General features: G+C 31.3%; 1 protein-coding gene across 1 annotated transcript; it reads left to right on the forward strand.

The window, feature by feature from the left end:
• Positions 1-7,716: 7,716 nt before the first annotated feature.
• LOC115445456 lies at positions 7,717-18,481 on the forward strand. Its single transcript, XM_030171737.2, has 6 exons — positions 7,717-7,819; positions 11,030-11,219; positions 13,384-13,462; positions 14,355-14,396; positions 15,143-15,181; positions 16,938-18,481. Exons 2-6 carry the CDS (start codon positions 11,042-11,044, stop codon positions 16,945-16,947), a joined length of 348 nt encoding a protein of 115 aa, XP_030027597.2. The 5' UTR covers positions 7,717-7,819; positions 11,030-11,041; the 3' UTR covers positions 16,948-18,481.
• The last annotated feature ends 2,573 nt before the right edge of the window (positions 18,482-21,054 follow it).

The following is a 21,054-nucleotide window of genomic DNA, read 5'->3' on the forward strand; positions in this document are numbered from 1 at the left end:
CAATGTGTGTGGGATAGTCTTAATCACATAAATATATAAATATTTAATTATGAAATATGTACCTAAACATTGGTGTTTTAGGATACTAATAGTGAATGATTAGAGACCGAGCTATATGCAACTTAAAAAGCCTGTAAAATGCATGGCAAGTGGCAATACGTATGATATATGCCTTAAATATCCATGAAAAGTGTCAAAATATGCAACACCACAAAAACAAATAAAATATTTATATAAGTGTTTTTACTTAAAATAATATTACAATGCCTATGTTCTATCATATTATACAGCGCTAAATATATACTTATAGACCACTAAGTTTGTGCCGCCCCGCATGAGGTTGAATATTGTTCGGGACCAAAAAAAGTACCCTGATTGCTATCAATTCGCACGTAAAATGATTTTATGCTTAACGAATGATGACCTATGAAAATGAGGCAAACAAAATGACCCACATTAATTTTTCAGGTAGTATAGTATAGGTAGTATTATTATTTAATGATTTCTTATGTTTACCACCACCTGTCAAGTGCCATATACCTCTGCAAAGACCGGGTGTATACAAGATTGACTGCAACTGTGGCCTCTCTTATATAGGACAAACAAAAAGAAATATAGGGACCCGCGTAAAAGAACATATAGCTGACGTGAAACACCGACGCTCTACGAAGTCTGCAGTCGCTGAACATTCTGAAGGAGACTCCAATCATTTATTTGCGATTAGACAAATCACAAATCCTGGCCAAAGAACACCGATTCCTGCCTAGGATGATTCGCGAGGCTGTGGAAATTAAAAAACACTCAAATTTCAATAGGGAAGATGGTTGGAAGCTTGCACAAGCCTGGGATCCTATTCTACATTTAATTAAATCGGATCCCAAAAGACCGGCTGCCAGACCTCAAGACACTGTGAGTTCATTCTGCGTAGATCGGACCGTCAACAGCTAAAATTTTAAAAAGTTGTATATTTGTAGAATGTAGGTAGATATTGTAACATTGACTTTACGGATGAACGACACCTCAGTCCCCCCCGTGACCATGAAAGCTGCAAAGTCTTCGAAACGTCGGGAGAAAATAATAATAAGTATAAAAACCGCTTTATTTCCAATATTGTTATTTAACTTATTTTTGGTAATCCTAATGAAAAGTAGTCGTATAGTATCGTCTAAAATAGCGCAAGTATGCACCGTCCCATGATAACCGGCATTATATGAAAAAACCAGCGAAAATTGACAAAAGTGCAAATCCATATCCGGTCTAATCGTATCGTCTCTATAATCCGGTCCGCAATGAACATTCTAGAGTCTAGATACTATAACACCTCATAATATTTATATCTAAATATTGTACTTATATAGGTATAGTTCTTATGCGTAAAATACCAGTATAAGAAAATGTCCACACAGTATTGTGTTGTATAGACTATAGTCCATGCCTGCCGTGCATAAGGCAAAATGAATGAACACTACGGAGGTACAATTTGTGCCTTTTAATTTAGTACACTTCGCCAACGCGATGCTAATTTGTAAGACGAAGGCGTAGATTAGGTCTTATTTGGAGTCTTTGCGCGCACCGCGCGTACTGCATTTGTAAAGACGCTAACTGTAATAGTCTTATGTCATTTTGAACACGCAATTTGACGTAATTACAATTACATGACCAGTAGTACGAAGACGCGGGCCGACAAGGAAGCGACTGACCGAAACGTTCAACACCGAATGTTACATGTTAATCAATGAGCCGAATCTGTTGTGCAATACATATTTTTTTTATTTAATTCAGTGACCTATTTCACATAGTACCTTGAGCGGTTTGTGTTTATTTGGTAATAGAGAAAATTGTGCACTACGTGATTGTTTTATAAAAACAGAGCAATGTCACTTGATGTGCTGTTTATATGCCATTGAAGAGCTTATGTTTTAAAAAGAAATAAAATGGAAATATCTGTGAAAGTAAACACTACCTTATAGTGCTTCTTCACCCACCAGCCTACTAATGTCGGCTGCCCTTATTTAGATTAAAGTATTTTGCAATAAAAGATACTAACTCCTTATTCTTGTACGCTAATTGTTTTGTATTATGCCTTGAAAGAGCTTGTAGCTAGTGACCACTTGAGATTATGGGAATCATTAATAAATTGGATATCTTAGGATAATGAGTGCTGTGTGATGCGATGCTATACGAATTGTTACTAAACTTAGGTACAATGTGCTCAGTACTCGTTGCAAGCAATACTCAGTACAATTTTCAAAGTGTTAGGAGGCATTTGCTATTTTTATAGGCAGGCGTTGCGCTTAGCATTAAGTAATCGGCCATATCGGCTCAAGAGCCGATTTGGTATACAAGAAAGAAAAATAATATAAAATATTTGAGCATTGCTAAATAAATAAGCTTTTGTCACGGCCGCGGTCGCATGTAACAGTTATCCTGGCTTAAAAGCCTTTCTATGCACTTTTCCGGTATAAAATTGCCTATAACTACTAGTTAATTAATCCAATACAACCTATTTATTAATACGGTTTATGCCTTATAGCTAAAAAATAATAAGATCAACATCTTTACATAATCATTTCTTATGTTTACACGAATGATAGGCATTAAAATATTTTACAGATTTTATAGCGGTTTTTTTATAATATATTTTTCGCCCACAAAAGATTAATTTAAAATTATAATATAAAAAACCGCGATAAAATCTGTGATACGGTTTTATTTCAACATCTTTACATTTTTTTACAATTATTTATTAACAGCATAGAAATTTACATAGTTTCGTAATATTTTATTTTATATTGTACCCACATAATCATATTATAACATAAATTTCAATTGATTAATGTAATGAGCCAATGGAATTTTGCAGAAACCTTTGAACTCTTCAACCGTAGTTTATTTATTAATGTATGTTTAACCTTATTTAGATTGCGAAACCCTCCTTTGACTTACTTATGACTGGTTTTGTCTGAGTCGAGTAAATAGCGGAAGGTCACATATCTTGCTTTACGTAGATGTGTGAAAATACTAGTTTATCGATAATAGCTTTTGTTCCGAAGCTTCCATAGTGTTAAAACCTGGTCATAGGATAACATTGAATTCTTGAAATTCCATTTTATAGCAATCAGTGTCAATGTAACTCCCTATGATAGTGGAATAAAACTGTTTTGCGGATATTATGACGGTTTTTATATTATAATTTTCTTCCGATGTTTTGAAAACTGCAGCCTTCGTGGTCACGGAGCGGACTGAGGTGTTGGTCATCCGAAAAGTCAAAGTTACAATATCTAGATCTACCTACATTTTACAATTTTTTATTTTTTTTTAGTTTTTGACGGCCTGATCTACGCAGAATGAGCTTACACTTTCTAGCCAATCCACAAAATAGTTTTATTTCAATGTCTAACATTCGCGTAAACATAAATCATTATTCGTATGATAGTTTTCAAAATCAAATGATTAGGTATTTTCAGAGACTATTCCCAATGTACAAATCTTTACATTATAAGTAAAGGTAAAAATCTATATAAACGGAATCTCAGCATGTTAACGTTAAATCGTGCACGAATATGGTAATGAATTATGAGTAACGAATGTACCTGATTAAGCCGTTTAATCCGTGACTATGTCTATACTCGACAAGTATCTGATCTATTTAGGTAGTTGCAAGTAATTCGGCGAATACTTCGCCAACAGTCGAAATGAGGCATTCAATCTATTTAGCTTTTTTTCGCTTACGCTAAAGTCAGACTAAAGTTTTATATCATATTATTCGAGACAAAGCATCGTTATAGTCAATGGTTATAGTCCGATTTTTGCGATAATTTTACATCAGTAATCAATTAAACAGCTGGGTTTTGCAATAGCATTCGATTGATCCAAGTGAAGTACTCTATTTTATGCTATGTTTTTGGCAGTATTTTTACGCTTTATTTATTTCAACAAACGTAAACTTTAGCGTGGCTCTAGCACAAAGAACAGTAAAACGGTAGGAAGTACAAAAGTGTGAAGTCGCTAAGGTATAACCTATATTGAGCTCATTCTCAATTCTTACATGTATTATTTTTTGAAAATGGTGAAATTAGCTGTGGTTAAAATTAAACTATTTTTCGGATTTTTTCGCGGTTTTAATATTTTTGTTTTCTAGTGTGTAATGTCCCCCCCGTGACCATGAAGGCTGCAAAGTCTTCGAAACGTCGGGAGAAAACTAAAATACTAAAACCGCGATAAAATCTGAAAAATTGTTTAATTTTAATGTCTAACATTCGTGCAAACACAAGAAATCATTAGTTGTGGTTGTAAATAATCCATACAATATGTTGCATTTAAGGATTTTCAACAATGTAGAGTTTATTATTCTGTCGTTGTAAAGTTGCGAATGGAAGAAAGTAGATAAAACAAAGTGCGGGCTCGATGCTGCTCGCGATAACGATAAGGGAAACAAAATAAACGTTGGCTATACGGTGTACAGCGAAAACTTTCAATAGACAAACTTGTCGTAGTGTTGGCAACAAGTAATGTTTGCGCTGGCATTCATATGCAAAATAATATTTGCCGTGGAATGTACTTACGTACTCATTCTCCATTTTGTTATATGTTTTCAACGTGAAATCATTAAAATTTATATAACAAAACTTTAAGTTGTTTAAAAGTGCTAAATTGCTAGTGACACCTTATGTTGATAAAAAATAAAAAATTAAGGAAAAGTTATTTAGTTTATTAAGAGAAAATTTGATGTGACCTTTATGAATACAACAGTCCTAGGATCTTCATAGGTAAATCATTTAACGGTGAAGGAAAACAACGTGAGGAAACCTGGCATACCTGAGAAGTTCTCTATAGGAATTTCGAAGGTGTGTGAAGTCTACCAATCCGCACTAGGCCAGCGTGGTGGACTAAGGCCTAATCCCTCTCAGTAGTAGAGGAGGCCCGTGCTCAGCAGTGGGCAAGTATATAATATACAGGGCTGATATTAAAAATCATTTAAAACATAATAAATAAGGCGCAAATACTGAAAAAATATATAAATTATATATAAAAAAATATATATTATATGCTTATTTATTGTAGTTTTAATAAAACAATTTTGATTACCATACCATTTACATTAAGCTAACAGTAAGCCATACCGGGTCGTCGAGCAATTTAGACGTGAATCCTCAAAATTTATTTTTATTAAAGGAAGTATAAATTAACCTACAGACATTTGTATATAAAGGTACATGTTTATAATGGACGTTACACTATGTATTGATTCTTGTGTAAATAATAGATAAATGTATGGCAGAATATGAGTTCAGCCTGTTGAATAAAGTAAGAGCGTTAACATATCTCGATATTATTTTATTTCTTTGTCAGAATATATATTTGAATATTAGAATGTGCACAATATGTAAAGATTTATTTGCTATAAATATAAAAATGTAGTTATTCTTGACCTGACACATAATAAATTCAGAAATTTGTTTTTAGTATTTATTAATATTATTTTATTGATCGTTACTGCGGCTTCGCTCACATGAAATTCGAATTGTGACTAGTTACTAAAACTCCATGTCCTTGATTGGAGTTCAGACTTAGCCCGTACTTGCCGAATATCATCAAAATATTTAGTTGTGTAGACATGAAGAGTAACAAACAGGATAGACTATTGTCTACTAGCGCGGATAATTAGTATTTACTTTATATTTAATATACGATTGCAATGGATGGTAAATGTTTGTAATACGTTTCAAAACCGGGACAAGTCGATCCCTTGTGGGACAATACAATTTGATTGAATAATCATCTGACATGTTATAATAGATAGGAAATATCTATTGTGTGCTAAGATTGTGTAACTTTATAAATAATAATATGACCTCTATTGTAAAGAAAGTTCTGTACTTTCTTTTTTAGGTTTATATATAATATTTAATGCAGCCGATTTGCTATGGATAAATCTGCAGTATTCCTGTGTCAGTTTTACATTTTGGAAATATATTTAACTTTGTTTAATTGATTTGATTGTACTTATGAGGACGTTAGTCAAGAGACAATAAAATATTCTAATTTTAAATTATTCTTTAAAATATAGGTTCTGTTAAAATAAATTCACGTTCACGATCTTATTTTGAAATATTTAAATAAAATATATGTTTCTTTATGCTTTATGGCATTACGTCTTATGTCGTAGACTCCCAAATTAAAACCAATTCATGTTTAGGACTGGTTTTATTGTCTCTCAATAAAAACTAATTCTATAATGAACATAATATTGTAATTGTAAGCGAAAAATATTTCAAACTCAGACTCTCTGGGTTAATGACGCCTTGCATTCGTGCTCTTATTCTTGAATTCTCAACTAGGATTTATATCGTATGATTTATAACAGAAGCGCTGCAGTGACAATGGCTTTAATTGTCTTAGAGAGATGTTCTGTTTTGAATCTCTTTTTGTATGTAAGTTTTCTTTATTTAAATGATAATTTCGAGAAGATTCATGGTAAAAGTAGAATGTTTGGTGGAGTCATATATAGTTGATGGATGAAATGTTTAGGACAATGGCAGGTCAACTTATTCGGCATTCGAATTATACTGTGTAAACGAGATCTCTGTTAATATTTACAGCGTCGTGGTAAAACCTATTCTTATGTAAACTGAACTGACCAGTGAAACCTAAATACGTTTATGCCTTCATCCACATAATTTTTATAAGTATGTATATCAGGTTTGATAGTTCTTTGATTTGATTATATTTATATTAAAACCAACAATATATTGACACTTCGTAAAATGCATCTGGAATATTTAGGACGCTGTTAAGCTAAGAATTATTACAGAGTAGTAACAAATATTACCTACTATTATTAGATAATAAATTAGTAAGATTTTGGCAGAAGATTTACATTGCTGTACTAATAGTTTTAAACTCCACTAGCTTTTACCTGCGGCTCCGCCCGCTCGAAATATTTTTCCGGGATCAAAAGTCACTCATTCAGGAGTCATCTATTTACGTAAAAATGAATAAAAATCAAAATCGATTTAGTAGTTCCTTAGATTATCCAAACAAACAAACTGTTTAGCTTTGTATATAAGTTATGTGTTCTAGATTGGCGTATTTGTAGACTATACAAATTTAACTCTGGAATACCGCAATAATAAACAAACGGTAACTAACAAACATGTAACCTAGTTTCGAGGTATTACTATATTGTCTATATAAATATGTTATTCAATTTAATCCTCTTACATAACAAACATTTAAAACAGTTTTTACCCGTAGGTACTACAGATATTAGTTGGTACTGGCTATGTACATCCTTCTTCGCTTAAGCTGAAAATAACGTGTTTGTGGTCTATATTATATAATGTTAATAAATTCTGTTATAATCATTAGCTAAAAAAAGTTTTGTTTATTCATAGCTTATTCGGCACAGTCATTCACGTAACATTATGTTAGTTCAATATTACTATACATTTTTTATTATATTTTAATAGTTTACTTTTCAGATACACAAGAAATTCATTTAAAGGTATTGTTTAATTGTTTTATCATAGTTTTCTAATTGTGTAACAAATTGAACACCAATGTTAATTTCACTTGCAGGTGTATGAACCACGATTGTAATTAAACGATAATCGTGAGTAAATAGTAATAATTAATGTGCGATGTTGTTTATATTTTCCTTGAACCCTCGAAACGCGATGCTATACCGTGTACCGTGTCGCCCTCCCCAAAGGCTTCGGTCTTGCAATCTATAAAAGAATTGGACGCAGAGGCTTTATCATCTGTGTTTCAGTGACTGCATTAGTGTTGTGTTGTGTGCACGTACCAATTTGTCGAGGTACATATATTTGTTTACTATACTTAATGTATGCGCCATACGATGCTTTGGTTTCGTGGATAGGCGAAATTTTACGAGCCTCGGTGTATTAGCGGTTGCATATAGTTTTGTAATGTGTTTTGAGTCCATTACGCCCATTGCGTTGATACTGGTAATGTTTGGTTTGCGCTTGACTCGAATTAACGAGAGGATTTTAAACTGAATGAGACAGTGTGGTGAAATATTTTTAATGTCTTCATAAGTTAATATAAATTGCTAAAAATACGCAACAAAAACAAAAATTCTAAAATGTTTTTTTCTTCTTGTTCGTAGTATTTAATTAAAAATATTAGTTTGTTTATCTTTTTCTTACTGAAAAACTAATTAGAGGTCACTAAAATGCTTTGAGTTTATATTTTAATATATTAATAAAACGTATACATACGTCTAAAAATAACTTCAACTGTTGGATTGCATTAAATTAAAATATTTATGTATATACTAAACGAGTCTACGTAATTAATTATTTTTCCTCTGTAGAATTGAGATAGAATTTTCCAAGGAAAACATATTTCAAATTAATACCGTGTAATAAAATAAAATTTCATAGCAATACCTTCAAGTATTTACGAAAGCGCCATGCCCTTGGTGTTACAAGCTGCCAATGATTTTCGGTTTACCGCGCCGAGAGTCGGGACAAATATTTGCGTATCAAACAAATTTGTCCCCGTAGCATAGATACTAGACATATAAAGTACTATTGATAGTTATTTTACGAGTGTTATATTATGTAGTAGCTGTTATATCGCGAAGAATTTCAGCAGTTCCGTTCTTAGGTAAGAGAGCAAATGTTTTCCTCTTGCCAGACGCGGGCCGCAACCGGATCGCTGCGGAGATGGGTAGGAAAACCAAATAGAAATGTCTCAATTTCCGTCCGAACGCTTCTTAGCAAAATTGCAACATTTCTTTACACTTTCAAAACGAAATATATTTCAAGTTTTTTCATTGAATATAGGGAAATCATTTTCACGTTTAGAAATTTTTTTTAGATGTAAATAATTGAAATGTTATAACTTTGTAGTTTAAAGGAAATATTATTATACCTACTGCTATTTTAAGTTTTAAGAACTGAGTAACGAACTATATTTTAAGAGTAGGATGATTACTTGTTAAAAATAAATAAGTGTTATAGTCAAAGTGCACGCTTGACAAAAGTACTAGCTAAGAATTGGAAGTGTATTGGTAATTCTCATGATAGTAGCACGACTTGGCACAGCCAATATCACCATGATGAGTAGCTGCTATGAATATAGCGAGCTGACACTAGGAGATAATGTAAAATATATTTTCTTTATATATCCATACGCATTCACATGCAATTTTAAGTAAGTAATTGTAAAATGTAGGTAGATATTGTTAGTTAGACTCAGTCCGCTCCATGATTAGGGAGGGTGCAAAGGCTATGAAACGTCGGGAGAACATTAAAATACAAAAAACCGCGATAAAATCCGAAAACTAGTTTTATTTCGATGTCTAATCATGAGTTGCTGATCTGTCAATTCGTGAAACTGACGGCCTAGTGATGTGCAAGCGTGTTACCTCGCGACATGTAACAGTGGTAGGAAGGCGAAGACTTGTCGAAATTGTAAAAACTCAGATAACAAGTAATATTACAGCACGATTGAGCAGCACGTTAGAATTCGTTAATGCTGTCAATTGGTGTTGACTATAACCACAGCAGGCCAAAATACATGTTATGCTTTAATTAAAATACAAATTACAAAATATAATTTGTATTTAATATATTAATTACAAAACACAGTATGTACTTAAATTATTTTTATTTCAAATACAAATAACAGAGTACAGTCAAGTAATGCAAATAGAGTAAACTAATTAAGCCCAACCAATTCATCAGTAAAAGAAGAATTTCCTTTCATGAATACTAGATTTTTCAATGTAACGGCCTCTTCTCTGGGGATGAATAATTATTTTCTGTAGAGCGCACCCATTAATAAGATTGCTAAATTCATTTATATTGAAATGTTATATAATACCTCTTCTTCAGGTCCCAGGTATTCGTTATATCAATTACAAATAAATTTTTTAGAAGTATCCCGTAGTACGCCTGACTATACAAGTAACTGATAGCAGTGACTCTACTGCCAGTTTATATAACCAAAGCATAGTCATAATCAAAAGAACAATAATGTAAAAACATAATTTAGTATGAACTGTACGTGAAAACATAAATTTAAAATCAATTGGATGAAATGCCTAGAAGTTTGTATAATTAATTGACGTTACATCATTTTCTTGCACGCATAATAAACGCGTGTTCGGGCAACCCGTATCACTATAACTGACATAAAAAGTAAGCTATTACATGCAGTATATACGAATAACAATTCCGAAGTTACGTTTCTATTTGATTGAATGAAATGGGACAAATCTCTTGTCTTCATATTGGCAATTATACTCGTCCTAGGTTTCATTCTGCTAATAAGGCGAAATACACATTCTTAAATATATTAATGATGACAGTTTCTAATGTAGAGTATAGAACATATTCTCTTATTTAGTTTCTTTAGACATTGCATAATGTAATTTAAGGAATACATTTCAACAATTACATTAAAATTTCTTCATTTTCGAGCGGTCATTGCCCAGAACCTGTTTTACATTAATTGGTCACTCAAGTTCAAGTGCCCTTTTGTATGGAGTTGCATGCCTTGACATAACCTGCATTATTTTTTGAAAGTTTTGCATTTTGAAATTATTTATTGACACGATAAAAGCATCATATTAATAATTTTAGACTACATTAATTAGACATGAATGGTTATCGCCTAAGATTATATTAATTTATACAAAAAAATATATATATCTTTGGGATTTCGAAATGGTTTTTCCTAAGCTCTTAAGGTTATTTGAACGCTACCACAACCTAAGCGCTTCAAAATTGTCTGTCTGTTTTGTTTATCCGAGGTAATCCGTAACAGCTTATCTGATTTGACGAGACTTTTGGCAGTTAGTGAGTGGGATTTTCAGAGACCGAGTTAGGGAATGATTTATGGATTTCGATATTTTTAATGAAGGAATTTTAGTTCCTATGTCCGCATTTTAAAATTTGCGGTTATTTTAAGAAAGTTATCCCACCCATGAACCAACGAACGCCAGCTTTACACAAATCTTCAGGCCTCATTAAATAATTTTATATATCATTTTCAGAAAACCAAAACAATGCAGACTTCTACAGTTATCGTCCTTGCATGTCTAGTCGTGGTGGTGGCAAGCGCTCATTTTGAGCATAGTCCGGCAGTGGAAGCTGTCCAGGAAGCCGTTTACGACACACCCGTCCATGACAGCAGCCCCAGGACGAAAAGAGGGTTACTTCTTTTGAAGAAGAAGTTACTCCTTGGTAAGAATAAGCCAAAGCCAATTGTTTTATAAACAAGAATGAGTCAGTTGACGTTAACGTGTTTAATTATGATGCATTTGTTACATCAATGCATAATCAATAAAAATTTACATCGAAATTAAGTTTAGTTTGTCTAAATGTCAGTCAAAAGTCCTTTGAAGTCATGCAATTCATGAGAATTATTGCAATTTGCACGAACTAGCCTTGGTTTATATATTTATGAATCAGCGATTCGTATTTGTATTGTTCTCACATCTTCGCGAGCGTATCGCGTGGTGACATACTTATCTTTGTCGTTCGCAACTCACGCAGGTTTATAAAAAAGGTAAATGTAGGAGAATACTCCTTAATAATGTTCAATTCATAAGAGGACATTCTTTGTACTTAAGTACCCGTTAAGGTTATAGCTTAAGGTCCATTTTTCATACATTTTGTTTCACCTTAAATCTGGGTAACTAAACAAGTATTGGCAAGTAAAGAATTAAAATTCACGTCTAGTTAGTGATTAGTTCTCGCAGTTGAAAGAAAAACGTAAAAATAATTAATATGCATGGATATTTCGGCCTTTAAAATTTCGTCATATAAAATTAGTTACCCAGATTAAAGGTGAAACAAAATGTATGAAAATGGACCTTAAGCTATAACCTTAAAGTTATTACTTTAATTGGTAATAAACTATTTAATCAAGAATGCTGATTATGTTATATTTTTTCAGCATGATAAAATGTTTTATCTAAATTATACAATGATTTCGTTGGAATCAATGCCCACAAAAAATGGGAGTACTTAAGTTTGTTTCACGACAGGAATTATTATTTTAGAACTTGCAAATTGATCACATGATGTTCCGGCTGATAGACTGTTCTAAGGTCTTTATTATTGCCTAATAATTTGCATTTCGGAACAAAGTGACTTATGTCGTAGTAAGAATTCGTTGTTATGTAAACATTTGTTTTTAACATACCGCTAAAGCAAATCGACCCTGGTGGTGACTTGAGGATTTTACATATAATTCATTGCCATTTAGCATTTGTCATGATCACAAATTACACATTGTTTGCTTTTCGTTCACTAGGTCACCATACGCCCTATGTATTCGAGATTTTATGACCATTGTGCGTTTGTTGTACGGCATACATATCATTGGGCATTGTATAAGTAGGTTTGAAGGACATTGTAGCCAGTGTAACTACTAACTACTGGAAATAAGACTTAACATCATCAACTCATGTTCCAGGGTGGCAAGCCCAACGGAATACCAAATAATATTATGTAATTCTTATACTTTCAAGGTGTTAATAAAAAAATACGTAATATATACAACTGTTTACATTTGCATTATCCACACGCTTGTAAACTATACAACAGAATACAAAACATTAAGGTAACATTTGTCTGTGGGAACTTATTGTCTGTTGTTCGATGATTGCGCCATTATTAAGTCGTCTCGTTAAATTGATTGCTTAAATTTTATTATTTTCATACAATGACGCGCTGCAAGGATTTAAATACTGTATTGTTTTATAATCAGGTACTAACCTATATAATTTTATCCTAGGGACGAGATAGTAAAAAGGATATGTGGTTGGGCAAATGACTGGTATTAATTATTAACTGTCTACAATCTAGTTTCCTTTTGTCACCATCTTCCTGAATACTAAATGTAGATTTTGTATGAAATATCCGTTTAGGTAGTTAATGTATCATTCTCTGCATTTTTTTTGTAGGAGTGAAGTCTTTATTTCCTATGTAATATCTACAATCAGTGTTTCTAAGTATAAGTTATGTTTGACTATATTGGTAGCATTACTGGAATTTTGAGAATAAATTATTTATTGGATCTTGTTTTATCTAAAGACAATATCAATTATCTCGCCAGTGTTTTAAAGTTAAATAAAAATTTACAGAGCTAACAACTGAATTATTTATCATATTTGCTGTTAATTATAATTCTAGTGGTTCAAGGAAATCGGAATCTTGTTTCTTTGCAAAGTATACACAACTTTAACAATTCGTAAGAATTACAGGCTTAATTTTTTTTAAGTAAGAAAAATGCGAGCTAATTAATAAAATGTCTGGATTTCTAAATAGTGTATCAATATAAGAAAACTGAATCCCGAATCAAAATCTATAAAAGTAACATCGTAACATGTTGTTCCACCAGGTGCTCTCGGGTTAAAAGCGGCCAAAGTCGGTGTTGGTGCCGGCGTCGTAGGCGCTATTGCTCTCAAGAGCAAATCTGGGTGAGTATCTAGTTAAAAAAACTAAATAAACTAATTTTACTATATTTTAATGCATGTATGTCATAGTATCCAGGTACTATATGATTGAAATCATGTGATTTTGAACTGACTGATCTGTTTTTGATTGTTACTACTTATTTTACCTATAAATTCATCAGTCATCGCAATCCGTAATTTTGGTATGATTAGTGTTTTGATCGTGTAAAAAACAGTCGAATTGAGAACCTCCTCCTTTTTTTGAAGTCGGTTAAAAAGGGGATTAAAGGTTAGACACCTACCAGCAAATATTTGATACCTAATGGGAACTATAAGGATATATCAACATTAATTTTTCAATATTAGTCACTCAATAATATTCATTTAAATATTATGTAAACCAAATAAAGTCTTGTTTGAATTAAATATTTATAATATTTGAGTACTACCGGTGGAGTATATTTGCTTGAGACGAAATAGAACATGCAAATGGGTATAGTCAGTTACTACGATATAGCTGCTCGAACTAGTGAGAAACCAAGAGAATCTATCTATCTAATCTTGGTATTCGCTTATGTCAAGGTAATCAGAACAGTAATCCCACGCAGTACGTCCCTTTTAAATTCTGGTTGGTATTTTAAAAGACAGTCTTGGAGAACTTGTATCATCAAACGAACATGTTTATATGTTGTCAATTGTGCTAGTTTTAGTAACACGAAATTATTTTACAAAGATATATTTAAGCAATCATATATTTTTATTTATATGTATTATATTTATCAATATTTATTTTAACATAGGACTGAAAAATTAAACGGAGTTGTTTTTTGTACCGTGATTAAAAACAAACTAACTTATATTAGGGTTTCATTGACTAATATGTAAACATAATCATTCACAATTATTCATTTCACAGCCATCATCATCATGCCCCACCAACTTACGTAGAAATTCATAGGTGAGTGAAAAAACGAATACTTATAAAAAAATTTAACCGTTTTTTTTAAAATATTGTCTATTATTTTATTTGGCATTCGCATAATGTTCAAATACTCTGTAGATATTTCTGTTTCATTCCCTTGAAAAGGATAATTTCTGCTTTGCATCAGACAGTCTCTTTGCAATCTGTTGATGACACAGTAGCGGATCTTTTGAATTCATTCCTTCTTTTTGGTTATTTCGTTTTTCTATGTTTTAAAAAATAATAATTGGAAAGATGTTACAGAGTTAATTATTTTTCTTTTGTAAAGCCATCGTGATTTTCATGAATCATATCATATCTTTTAAGTTATTTCACTTTAAGTCTTTTTACATTTAGAAACCTATATTGTTTATAAAGATTTTAATCATGAATTTTTGTAAAAGTTTACTCATTAACCAAAACGTTTTTAAACATGTTAGACTTAGTTATTTAATTTTATTAATAGATACATATTACCTTGGGAATGATATAGGCTACTTTCTATCGCAAGAAAACATATAATAGGACTTTTATCTCGGAAATAAAATTATATGAGCGAAATCGCGGTAAAACCCAGTTAAATATGAAAATTGCGTGTATCATATTTTATTTTTACTTAATTTTGATAAACACAAGTATTATTGTGTGGAATAAAGTGAAATTCCTTAAAATTATGACCAACTCTTTTAAATCCTGGCATTCAAAATATGTCAATAAATCATTATTCATTATCCATTTCGCAGCCCTCATCCCCACCCACCAGCTTACATAGAAGTTCATAGGTAAGTTACTATAAACGATGTGACACTGACATATGTGTTACCGTATATAACACTCTGTTATTAAATGTATATATGTATATTTTATAAATTGATACATGCCTTTGGATATTATTTTGGGAATTTTAGAATTGCATGTTACGTGAAATAGCTTGCTTTAAATCAAGGGCAAGATAGCATGATATAGAGCATAAGCAACAGAATAATATCAACAAGGGCTTCACGGTAGATAGCTTCTTATATTATCTCATTGTAATCGCATGCGTAAGACTTTGGAAGTAGATGTTCGTGTTAATTTGTGTAGATTCGTAATTTGCGAATTGGAGTTCGCGCATGATAAAGCAGTTTTTGGTATGCGTGGTGTGCAAATATTATGTAGTAGTAAAAGAAAAAATGTAGTATTTTTGTTAAAATTATAAAGTGGGATTATCTTCGTGTATGATGATTTTTGCTCGCTGCATCTTCATAGATCGAAGTTAGTTGAGCACGCTGACCCAATATGGCATGTATTATAAATAATTAATATTGTAAATCTATATTTTAGTTCTATCTCCATATACAAAGTTTTGTATAAACTGACTTCGTTATTAAGGCAATATTACCTATAATTGAATAACTTCTAAAGATTTGCTTAAAGGGACTATGTTATATGACATAAATATAATCGATGCTTAACAGTTTGGAATTTTCTCTATTAGTATGTAACATTATTAAATTATACAGTAGTTAAATTATGTATGCTTACATTTAAATTAATAAAGTCTAAAGTATTATTAATTTATATTACAACATTTTTGACCGGTTTTATTGGTTTTAACTAATACATACATAATAATATATACATATTAAATTAACTGTTTATATGGGTAAATCATCTTAGCAATATATTTATTTTTTATTGCATTTAGAAAACTTTTTTACAGATGCATATTTAGGTAAGCAAATAGTTTTAGTTTTTTTTAATTAGATTTTCATTATAATAGGAATAGAAATAACGTCACAATTTACTTTGTTCCAGACTTGCTCATTCATCCTTAAGTTATTTTATCGTCTATATTAAATAATCAAATAGCATAATATGAAGATATCCTAGTTTTTATATCATTATAAATTAGTGGAATTTCCGTTGCTAGTGTCATTGCCCTTAGGCGTGTTTCGAGAATATTAATGAGGAATGCGGATTTTAGCCATATGCCATAACTTAACACTTCATAGCAAAATGATACAAATATATTTTGTTTATTAGATAGATATGTCCAAATAATACATTTCCCGTATCTTTAAAATTCGTATGAATATCTCTCAAATATTTACCTTTTTTTACCGTCAACTAAAATGATAATTTCATAAATATAAAGTCATGTGCTTGGGTTATTGAACTCGCAAGATCTTTCACGTATTCAGTTGTTGTGTGTAGATACAGCAGACAGACCTTTATAAAGAGGCTAAATCGACCATTGTTATATAAACACACTTCTCATTCAGAAGTCAGAAGACGTAATATAATATATACTTCTTTGCGCTGTAAATAATCATTTTAAAAAATAAGTGGTATTTAATTCTGCTATCAGTAAATACTTTGGTATGAATTTTTTAAAAGAATTAGAAAAATAATTTCTAATACCGGTTCACTCAATTGGATTTTTTAATTTCACAATAATATGAATAATAATCATAAAACATTATTAATATTACGTTTTACGGGAGCATATCCCACTAAAAGAATTCAAATTACTATAATTATATCTTTATTTTTCAGCTGGCATTAGGAGTTTTCTGAAGACAAATTTTGGTTTCGTGGTTAACATTTAATTTAGTCTATTTTAAGTTTAGGTTAGAAAAGACTGTTATACGTACGTATCAAAAATAGGAAATTGTAGACCATGTTTCACACTTGCAAGGGAGTTTTAAAAAAACATTTTCGAAAAAAATGTATAGAATTTTTACGCTTCCACCAAGTTATATTCGCTGCCAAATAGCGGGTGTCAATATTGTTCTACTTTTTCCAACCTTTAAAGAAATAGTATTATACCATATATTCAAAAACTGATGTACCATAGACGGAGCAAGATAAATATGTACGGAGAGCAACGCGTGGCTGTTGGTTTCTTACAACTGTAACTAAAAGCTAGTCCATTTTAAACTTTATTAAAGGCATGTATTCACTAAGTAAAAAATAAGTCGTATCACGCTACGTTTCACATTTTTAGCATCGATGATATCGGCAAACTATACATGACACGCAGTATTCATCAAATAGCAAATACATTGTTTATACAATTTTGCCAAATAAAAGATTCTAATTATTGCTCTACACACGGTGACATGTAGTATTATTGTTGGTTAGTGAATACATGGGTAAGGAAAACAAGCAGTTAAAACATTTTTAGTGTTGAACAGTTCAATCAATTTTAAAAACAATAGTATCAAAAATAAAAACTGTTTTATATCACTGCATAATTATGACATTGCAGTCGAGCTGAGATCAAATTCTAATTAATGATCAAGAATTTATTAACTGCAATAATTGTTTTGTATAAATGTAGCTTAAATAAGTATGTTGGTTGTTAATGTATTTTCCAAAATTCAAATTTATTAGTCAACTAGACTACGTGCAAATTGTATATACAACTTTTTGCATAAAACGTAACAGAATCATTATCATTTACAACCAGAGTATTTGGTCAACACTTCACCGACAAATCTTAATAGTGAATTTTTCAACAAGGCAAAAAAATGAGCGAAGTAAATAAGAAATCAAGAGCCATGACGTCTATTATTCTAGTGTGCCATTACCGATAGATAAATTGATTGCGATCTGACACAATGCTTTCTAATTCGAAAACAAAGAAATCTTGTAATTCGCACATTCATTTTGCCACCATTTTTTGTTAGAATTTGTATTCGACCTATCGTTATAGTTTTGTTTTCGTGTTAGAAAGCAGTTGCTTAAGTTTTTGGATCAATAGATTTGTAACCTGAAACGAATTGGCCTGTTACAAGTAGTGTAAAAATCGTACTGAAGAAATCAATTGATAAATATGTAAATTTGATGAGTTGAGTATACATAATTTTGTTTTACCAGACAACGGCCTATTCGAACCCAAGGTTATGGTTATACTACATGGTATAAGTTAATTGAAGTTATGGATTATAATTCCACATCAGCTTGAGACAATCTAAAAAAATATCGATTTGAATGAAAACACAGCAGCAGCTTGTAATTGTTATAATATTTATAGCAAACCTTTCTTTGTACCAAAACAATAATGTATGTTGTTAATAAAACTCTTCAAAGATTTACAATGTTGTTTTAGTAAAATACCCAGTGTTGGATGAGACCTGTTTAAATTGTCCTTGGTTACCCTTTACAGCAGACATGAGACAACCTTAATTTGTTATTTACTTTGTAACTGTTTCCTTTTGTTCGTAATTTATTTTGAAGAATATGTTATTTAATAATTATTAGTATTTTAGTTGCTAATGAACCTTTCTCATAAAAATATGGTCTACTGTAATATTAATGGCCAAAAAAATTTAATAGCAAGGTAGCTAACAAAAATTACTGTTTTGATGAATTACCTTGAAATTAAAATTTATGTCATATTTATAGATTTATAGTCCATCAATGAGATATTTATTATGCAAGCAAACGAAAGACCAATACAAATTCTTTCAGGTTTTTATCGAGAGGATTACCGTTAGGGGCATCTTACTTTCACGTAATCTGGTATTACGATGGCGACAAACTAGTTTGAAAAAAATTGCAATAAAACAACTGAACAACTATTTTTGCCTATACCAAGTACTATTATTTTATTTCATTTTGAATGAAGCGGATCATCTCTTTTTTTTAAAAGTGTCATGTAAAAGTTCGTAAACAAAATACGAGTGGCGGCATTTAGGGTGTGATTATAGCAAATCTTATTAATACTTATGAAGGGAATTCTTAAAACAAATTTGTGTTTATGCAATGTACCATAATTTCACAATTATTTCTAGATGCGCCCACGCTTATTTCTATAGGTGTTTAAAACAAATTTTTAATTATAAAACTTGCTATCTCATCCTACAAAATCAACAACAGAATACTGCCCTGTTAAACAAGCGTTAAAAGTTGTAACAAATTGTTATATTACTCATAAAGTCGTATTGCTTGAAATCCATTATCATGCTTAATCACGATGATATCACATTGGGAAGTTTGTGATGACGCGTCATTGGCGTGAAATAATATAAAACTAGAAACATCAACATTTCTTCGTTGAATATAAATTATGTTATTTACAACAGGACTGAGATATTCATGTATGTAGTTTTGACTTTGACCTTTATAAATTTTTGAAGATCTTTAACAACAAATCCTTTAAAAACCAATAACAAATAAAACCATGGTTTTAATTTTGTATTTGGTGATGAATTAAAATTGATAGCTAAGCTAAATATATTCACGAACAATTAATATAAGATAACTTTATTTCACTACTCCAAAATTAGAATTAGTATATATGTAATGTTGAATTGTTTTTTGGTTTTTGAAGCCGGTTGAATTTTTTGTAAAAAGTGTTTTGTTGTTAGTAAGAAATAGAATGTTACGATGGCGTAGTTATGTTGCGCACGCGGTATGTCTATCGCGTGAGGTGTTACACTTCTGCCTACCCCTGAAAAGCTGTGTTATTATATATAAGAATGTAAAAGGTAGACTCAGCATACACGACATACACAACATAGCATAGGCGACATACTTATTCCAGTTATTTTAGTTTAAACATTAAACTACTGAACCTATTTCAAAAAAAATACGTGTCGAGTGCCTCATCCTTTTTTGAAGCAGATTATTAAACATTCATTTTAAATACGGATACATGGAGTAAATAATTCGTGCTGTGTTTAACTTCCTGTTTTTTATTAAGAATATGCGTAAAATATGAGACACTTATGATTACTTATGATGATCATACATTTTTTCTTTACACACTTCCGATTTTTATACATAAAATAATAAATATATGCATGGCCAGTGAATAAAAATTTGTGATAAAAATTATCGCCGTATCAACGGATATCGACTATTTATTACTAGCTTTAGTTTGACGTTTGAAATCTTGGATGGGAAGTAGGCATCTTGGATATAATCATGTAACTGGAATAACATATAGGCTACATTTCAACTCGGTAATTTCCTTCCTATAGAAAATAATGGCATTTATTTATATGGTTTTTAAAAAGGTTATGGATCGATAATGATTTAGTTTCTTTTGTAGCGCGAAACGCTTTTCACGCGGGGGAATCCGCGAGCAATCCCTATTAATAAATAAATACTATAGTGCAATATCATCAGAATATATTTAAGTAATTGATTTAGCCATGAGACAGATTTTGACGTTCATGTGTGTGTACTTAAGTATATTGTTCAAACCTAGGATAAATTACCCTTGAATGTGTATCAATTTTTAAGATAAGGGGAACTGAAAGTTTCTCAAGTGAAATACATTGTAAGAGAGGGATGTACTTAAGAAATGTTTTATAAAAACACCTTAGTTATTTATCGTGACAGTTGCAAGCTACAGAGTACATGGTCATCTTTGTTGCCGGCTGACAGGCCATTTATCTTTCATATATGAGGGAATTAATTGTCTACACGTATCCAGAACTGGTACGATGAAAAATGCGGTGTTTGAGTTTTCCCTCGGGCTCCTTTCAGATTCATTTAGTTTGAAAAAATTCACACAATGTTTATGAACAAATAACTGCACAATAAAATATTTCATTCGGCAGTAACTCTCAACTGAAAATATTTGGAGCGAATTTGCAAATTAACAGCATAACGCCAGTTGCATATTAAGAAGTTATTTTAGCTCGCATAACTGAAAAAA

Source organism: Manduca sexta, chromosome 25 (genome assembly GCF_014839805.1).
Source record: "Manduca sexta isolate Smith_Timp_Sample1 chromosome 25, JHU_Msex_v1.0, whole genome shotgun sequence".
Taxonomy (NCBI): domain Eukaryota; kingdom Metazoa; phylum Arthropoda; class Insecta; order Lepidoptera; family Sphingidae; genus Manduca; species Manduca sexta.